The 7547-nt window shown below is 41.0% G+C and overlaps 1 protein-coding gene across 1 annotated transcript; it reads left to right on the top strand.

Annotated features, from left to right (window-relative positions):
• Positions 1–3682: 3682 nt before the first annotated feature.
• LOC110487821 (uncharacterized) lies at positions 3683–7329 on the top strand. The gene is made up of 5 exons (XM_021559741.3): positions 3683–4156; positions 4497–5028; positions 5345–5504; positions 5833–6059; positions 6707–7329. Exons 2-5 carry the CDS (start codon positions 4519–4521, stop codon positions 6845–6847), a joined length of 1038 nt encoding a protein of 345 aa, XP_021415416.1. The 5' UTR covers positions 3683–4156; positions 4497–4518; the 3' UTR covers positions 6848–7329.
• Positions 7330–7547: the final 218 nt, after the last annotated feature.

Genomic DNA, 7547 nt, shown 5'->3' with positions numbered 1-7547 from the left:
GCTTCGTAAACAACAGATGTAGACTAACAGTGAAATCCTAACTCTCGGGCCCTTTGTCACATGCTTTGTAAACAACAGGTGTAGACTAACAGTGAAATTCTTACTTTCGGCCCATCCCAACAATGTAGAGACAAAAATAGAAAAATAATAACACAAAGAATAAATACACCATGAGTAATGATAACTTGGTAACACGGGTTACCAGTACAGAGTTTATTTTTTAATTTCATTTAATTTCACATTTGTTTAACCAGGTAGGCCAGTTGAGAACAAGTTCGCATTTACAACTGTGACCTGGCCAAGATAAAGCAAAGCAGTGCGACACAAACAACAACACAGAGTTACACATGGAATAAACAAACGTACAGTCAATAACACAATAGAATAAATAAAAAAAGTCTATATAAAGTGTGCGCAACTGGCGTGAGGAGGTAAGGCAATAAATAGGCCATAGTAGCGAAGTAATTACAATTTAGCAAATGAACACTGGGGTGATAGATGAGCAGATGATGATGTGCAAGTAGAAAATACTGGTGTGCAAAAGAGAAAAAAGTAAATAAAAACAATATGGGGATGAGATAGGTAAATTGGATGGGCTATTTACAGATGGGCTGTGTACAGCTGCAGCGATCAGTTAGCTGCTCAGAAAGCTGATGTTTAAAGTTAGTGAGGGAGATATAAGTCTCCAACTTCAGCGATTTTTGTAATTCGTTCCAGTCATTGTCAGCAGAGAACTGGAAGGAAAGGCAGCCGAAGGAGGAATTGGCTTTGGGGGTGACCAGTGAAATATACCTGCTACGGGTGGGTGTTGTTATTGTGACCAGTGAGCTGAGATAAGGCAGAGCTTTACCTAGCAAAGACTTATAGATGACCTGGAGCCTGTGGGTCTGGCGACGAATATGTATTGAGGGCCAGCCAATGAGAGCATACAGATCGCAGTGGTGGGTGGTATATGGGGCTTTGGTGACGAAACGGATGGCACTGCGATAGACTGCATCCAGTTTGCTGAGTAGAGTGTTGGAGTCTATTTTGTAAATGATATCGCCGGATCGGTAGGATAGTCAGTTTACGATTCTAGATTTCATTTTGGATTGGAGATGTTTAATACGAGTCTGGAAAGAAAGTTTACAGTCTAGCCAGACACCTAGGTATTTGTAGTTGTCCACATATTTTAAGTCAGAACCGTCCAGAGTAGTGATGCTAGTCGGACAGGCGGGTGCGGGCAGCGATCGGTTGAAAAGCATGCATTTAGTTTTACTAGTGTTTAAGAGCAGTTGGAGGCCACGGAAGGAGTGTTGTATGGTATTGAAGCTCGTTTGGAGGTTCGTTAACACAGTGTCCAAAGAAGGGCCATATGTATACAGAATGTTGTCGTCTGCGTAGAAGTGGATCAGGGAATCACCCGCAGCAAGAGCGACATCATTGATATATACAGAGAAAAGAGTCAGCCCGAGAATTGAACCCTGTTGAGTTGACATGCAGGGGTTACTAGGAGGTAACTGAGGTAGATTTACATATACATTTGAAGTCGGAAGTTTAAATACTCTTAGGTTGGAGTCATTAAAAATCGTTTTTCAACCACTCCACAAATTTCTTGTTAACAAACTGTAGTTTTGGCAAGTCGGTTAGGACATCTACTTTGTGCATGATACAAGGAATTTTTACGATCTAGAAGAAAAAGAAACGCACACCTATTTAGGCGAGGTGCTGGCTAGCGGAGTAGAAAACTTGAAAAGAAGAATAAAAGAGAGCCGCACACTCCAAAATTTAATTACCAATGTTTCGAAATTACATTTTTGCATCTGAGCTCCTAGAGTGTGCGGCTCTCTTTTATTCTTATTTACAAGGAATTTTTCCAACACTTGTTTACAGACAGATTATTTCACTTATAATTCACTGCATCACAATTCCAGTGGGTCAGAAGTTTACATACACTAAGTTGACTGTGCACTTAAACAGCTTGGAAAATTCCAGAAAATGTCATGGCTTTAGAAGCTTCTGATAGGCAAATTGACATAATTTGAGTCAATTGGAGGTGTACCTGTGGATGTATTTCAAGGCCTACCTTCAAACCTACCTCTTTGCTTGACATCATGGGAAAATCAAAAGAAATCAGCCAAGACCTCAGAAAAAAATTGCAGACCTCCACAAGTCTGGTTCATCCTTGGGAGCAATTTCCAAATGCTTGAAGGTACCACGTTCATCTGTACAAACAATAGTACGCAAGTATAAACACCATGGGACCACGCAGCCATCATACCGCTCAGGAAGGAGACGTGTTCTGTCTCCTAGAGGTGAACGTACTTTGGTGCGAAAAGTGCAAATCAATCCCAGAACAACAGCAAAGGTTTGCAACTGCACATGGGGACAAAAATCGTACTTTTTGGAGAAATGTCCTCTGGTCTGATGAAACAAAAATAGAACTGTTTGGCCATAATGACCATTGTTATGTTTGGAGGAAAAAAGGGAAGGCTTGCAAGCCGAAGAACACCATCCCAACTGTGAAACACAGGGGTGGCAGCATCATGTGGTGGAGTGCTTTGCTGCAGGAGGACCTGGTGCACTTCACAAAATAGATGTCATGAGGTAGGAAAATTATGTGGATATATTGAAGCAACATCTCAAGACATCAGTCAGGAAGTTAAAGCTTGGTCGCAAATGGGTCTTCCAAGTGGACAATGACCCCAAGTATTCTTCCAAAGTTGTTGCAAAATGGCTTAAGGACAACAAAGTCAAGGTATTGGAGTGGCCATCACAAAGCCCTGACCTCAATCCCATAGAACATTTGTGGGCAGAACTGAAAAAGCATGTGCGAGCAAGGAGGCCTACAAACCTGACTCAGTTACACCAGCTCTGTCAGGAGGAATGGGCCAACTTATTGTGTGAAGCTTGTGGAAGGCTACCTGAAACGTTTGACCCAAGTTAAACTATTTAAAGGCAACGCTACCAAATACCAATTGAGTGTATGTAAACTTCTGACCCACCGGGAATGTGATGAAAGAAATAAAGCTGAAATAACTCATTCTCTCTACTATTATTCTGACATTTGAAATTCTTAAAATAAACTGGTGATCCTAACTGACCTAAGACAGGGAATTTTTACTAGGATTAAATGTCAGTAATTGTGAAAAACTGAGTTTAAATATATTTGGCTAAGGTGTATGTACACTTCTGACTTCAACTGTAGGTTGGGGTAAAGTGACTAGGCAAGAGGATAGATAATAAGCAGTAGCAGCTGTGTATGTGATGAGTCAAAAGAGTTTGAGAGTCAGCGTGGCAGATGTGTTGTTGCCTACTCTCACCACACAGGACAATACATGCACTCCATGATATTAATAGATTTGACAAATTTGACAAATTAATTCACAGTGATCAAGTTTCATACACAACAGCAGAACACTTTTTGAACTACAGAATAGTTCAGACAAGTCATATATGAATATACCCAAATTAACAATTACCCTCCCCGCTGTTCTCTCACTTCACCAAAAAGAATCAACATCTCACATCTCACATCTGACTCTCTCTTCCTTCCTTTCTCTCTCTCTCTCTCTCTCTCTCTCTCTCTCTCTCTCTCTCTCTCCCTCTCTCTCTCTCTCTCTCTCTTTCTCTCTCTCACACTTTGTCTACTTCTCCTTTAGCTGCAAGTCAACAGGAAGTATGTCAAACCACAGCCCCTGTCAGAATAACAGTGGGCCTGTTTCAACATGTTGCTGTTTCTGACTGTATGCTGTTCGGCTGAAAATGCAACATGAGCAGAGCAAAACTTCATAGCCATTTCCCCCTTTCTGATGTTCATCTCAAATTATGAGATTTGGCTTTGTTTAAAAACAAGACTATTTGATATCATCACACCACTGGCTATAACATCGCACCACTTCACTTTTTACAGTAATATCTCATAATGCCATGACGTAAAGAGATAGGGGACAAATAAATAGGGGTGGGTTGGGGTAAGAGGAACAGGAAGAGACTAGAGGGCTGACAGGCAGGCAGAGAGAGAGTGAGAAAGAGCTCGTCACGGTGATATGTGAAGCATAACTGATAGCAATTAGTTCTCACGAAGAAAACTGTCGTGAATCAGTGATGCCATCCCTAATCAGTGTGGACACAAGAAGATGATGTTTATCAGAAACTGAACTCCAGCCAAACACAGGTACGATAGACTTATTGAGAGTGTGGGTGGGTAAGGTAATGATTAGCAGGCGGGCAAGTACAATCCAAGATAGGAATTTAGTGCCTTAAAGAAGTGAGCAGGAAACCAGTACTGGTTTTTCATAAACACCCCTCTTGAGATTCTACGATATTATGCTTACAGATACAGTGGCCGTTCAGTCTGTGTCAAACTAGAGGTCTTCTACATGTGTTGTTGCTAGTTAACATTTTAAGAAACTCTATTAGATTACCTAAAACATTTTCTTACAACCAGTTAAACAATCCTAATAATGTACAACAGAACTTCAGTTGATATATTTGTCTTATCTCATTTCTGTCAGGTTTACACTGAGACAGACGTGAATGGAGGTTGTCATGGAATACCCAGGGGTCAAAGTTGAAACAGTTGAAGAGGAGCATTTGGAGGATCTAATCATTATTAAGGAGGGGGATGTTGAGAGAGTTGTTGAGGGAGGGACAGAGCCAATAACAGGCAAGAGCAACGATGAAGACTCCAGTGAGGAAGAGGATGCCACTGCCAGACATGGACAGATTGGAAAAGCCAACACTGAAAGTGGAGATGGAGACAAAAGAAAAAAGGATAACCAAATAAATCAAGCAAAAGGAGAGACTGGGACAGAGGAGGGGGTTGAGCACATTAAAGGGATGGATGAATTGGTAATGGATAGACAGAAAATGGAATGCAAGAAAGAGGGGATGGTGATGGTGGATATAACAGAAAAATACAAAACAACAGAACATGATTTGAAGACGGACAAACCATCACAAGGATTACAAGTTGGCACAAATATACATCTTCCCTCTGACCAGTTGCCCAAAGATACGCTGAGCCCAGAGCATGCCCAAAAACAGGTTTATAACATTTGCTTTCACAAAAAAATACAGACATTTCCCTTGTGCCCACAATTACAATAATTCCGTTAGTGACCGAATACCAGTCTAAACATTTTTGATGTAGCATTAGTTTCTGATGTAGAAGGGTTTTCTTTCACATATAGAAAAAGAACAAACAACACCCCAGTGGTGGAAGAATGAGGGGTTCATTTTGTGGTTACATAATTTGTAGGTGTGGAAATGCCAGCGTGTTTGAAATGAGTAGTGATACCACCCATTTTGAAATTCTTGATAATGGCTACTCTTTCTGCCACCTGCCACCTGTCTTTCCCAGGCTCAACGGTTAACCCCTTACTTCCCAGACGCTCTGTATGACCTGGTCTTTACTCTGCAAGAAGGAAGACGACTCAATGACCAGCGGTGCTCGTTCAGAGGGAGGAGAAGGTGCCATTCTGAACCCAACACCTACATTCCGGCCCACAGAGCCCACAGAGGTGATAGAATGTGAAAAAAAACTCCCTGTAATCATAACTAACTAAGTGACTGTGGTAAACATAAAAGCTGTTGCAATTAGCTTCCCTTGTTTCCCCATAAACACACTGAATCATGAAGGGGAAAAGCTGTAAATAACTGTACGGTACCAACATCCATTGAAGCACTTCTATCATATAACTGTGGCAGAGACAGATATTAGGATGTCTTCTGTACATTAGTGAAATATTGAAATAATATTGCTTGAATGATTAACTAGGACACCAACTGAACTAGGCCACTAAATGTAGCATGTCTCCACTCTCTTTCCTCCCCTTCCATTCCCAACAGTGCATTTCTCCTCAATGACCTCGCTGCAGAAAGATGAGTTCTTTGACTTGCTGGCTACCTCCCAAGGCCGTCGGCTTGATGACCAGCGGGCGGAACTACATGACACCCCACCCCCTAAGCCGAAAGCCAATAAGAAGAGGAGCAGCGTAAAAGATACAAAGCCCAAAAAGTCTGCTCCAATTGCAGTGCAGAACGAGGACTTGTACAATATGATTCTCATGTCGCAGGTAAGTAACTGGCCATCATGATAATTAAGAATGTGTTCTTAAATTACTTGTCTAATTAAAAAAAGGTTAAATAAAAAATAATAATAACTGTAATCATCCAAGCTGCCCATAGTCAATTTGACCAAAACATTATTTTGTTCTTGTCATAAGCAAAATATAATGTAGGCATCATGTCATATGGTGTTACGTTGATATCATGTTACAGTGCTACATTGTCATTACAGATGAAGGATCTTCATTTGACCACTCTGTTGTTGCTGAGAATTTTCCTGCACCCCAAAAAATGCAGATGAGCTTTGTGATTTACATAAATGAACAAAAACCAGCACTAACACAGTTATATTAACAGTATTGTCATTTTCATGTAGCTTAATTTTGGCCAGTTTATAGCCTAACCACCGATCATGCAACATTATGGACTAAACATTCAAATGCTGTTGCTGCAGGATTATTTTACTGGTCAAATGAATATCCTACACCTGTGTGTCATGTGCTGTAACATGGGCTTTAGGTATTATGTTGTATGGTGTAACAACATACCATGTCATATGGTGTTACGTAGGTGTAATGTCTCGTCTCCGTACCTCAGGTCCAGTGTAAAATTGGCATCGAGCCATGTGGTGTTTCTGTCTGTCTCTGTACTTCAGGCCCAGGGTAGGCTGGAGGAGCAGCGCAGTGCGGCCCCGGGCCCTATGGATGATGAAGACTTCTTTTCCTTACTGCTGAGTGTCCAGGGAGGACGCATGGAAGACCAGAGGACTGAGCTGCCTGGGATTCTGGGAACCTGAGAGATACACATGCTGGAGAGATGGGCTCAAATGGCTCAGAGCATGTGGTGTAGCCCTATAGTGCAATGGCTTTTGCTTCTTATTCACCTGGCCAGACCAGGCATGACCATTTTGTTCTGTTATGGTCTGAGCTGACAGTACCATCTGTATCGATGACTGCATCAGTAATTTAATATAAAATATTGTATGTGAATAACAGAGGTGTCAATTCAGTTGCATAATGCTATAGAGACTAATTCCAATGTTTGTTGTATGATATTAAGCTTACAGAGTGGGCAGATTTGTATGTTGACTGCACAATAATTTGGATGATATTCAAAACCCCAAAAGCTTTTGGGTGCTTTAAATGTGTTTATTGCAATTTGAGGAAATTAGTTTTGCCCAACACAGCAGTGAATGAGTATGAATGAGAGTGTTTGTGTTTCCATGTTATATTTCAATACAGCTCCTCACGAGAATAAACTATGTGTTAAAGACTTGCATCAAGAGTGTTTCTAGTTGTTCCCCGAGAACGCTTACTATAAAGTCCCTCAGCCTTTCTCTACTGGACCACTCAATATTCATTATTCATTTGTCAAACAAAAGATATGAGAAAGAATGGTTCCATTTTGTGTTAAAACATTACATTACATTACAGTGTTGCAATGCACTAGTGCTGTTTACAGAAACCAACTTTTCTAGACAACTGGGCTGTTAGGCT

This window comes from Oncorhynchus mykiss, chromosome 2, assembly GCF_057628025.1.
Source record: "Oncorhynchus mykiss isolate SJ-2025 chromosome 2, ASM5762802v1, whole genome shotgun sequence".
Taxonomy (NCBI): Eukaryota; Metazoa; Chordata; class Actinopteri; order Salmoniformes; family Salmonidae; genus Oncorhynchus; species Oncorhynchus mykiss.
This window is presented reverse-complemented; position numbering and strand designations above follow the sequence as displayed.

What these genes read in the sequence shown, in the direction of transcription:
- LOC110487821 (XM_021559741.3), top strand. Translation starts at nt 4,519, where the DNA reads ATGGAGGTTGTCATGGAATACCCAGGGGTCAAAGTTGAAACAGTTGAA. An exon ending in CAGAGCATGCCCAAAAACAG is followed by an intron (nt 5,029 to 5,344) that starts GTTTATAACATT and finishes TGTCTTTCCCAG; the next exon opens with GCTCAACGGTTAACCCCTTA. An exon ending in ATATGATTCTCATGTCGCAG is followed by an intron (nt 6,060 to 6,706) that starts GTAAGTAACTGG and finishes TCTGTACTTCAG; the next exon opens with GCCCAGGGTAGGCTGGAGGA.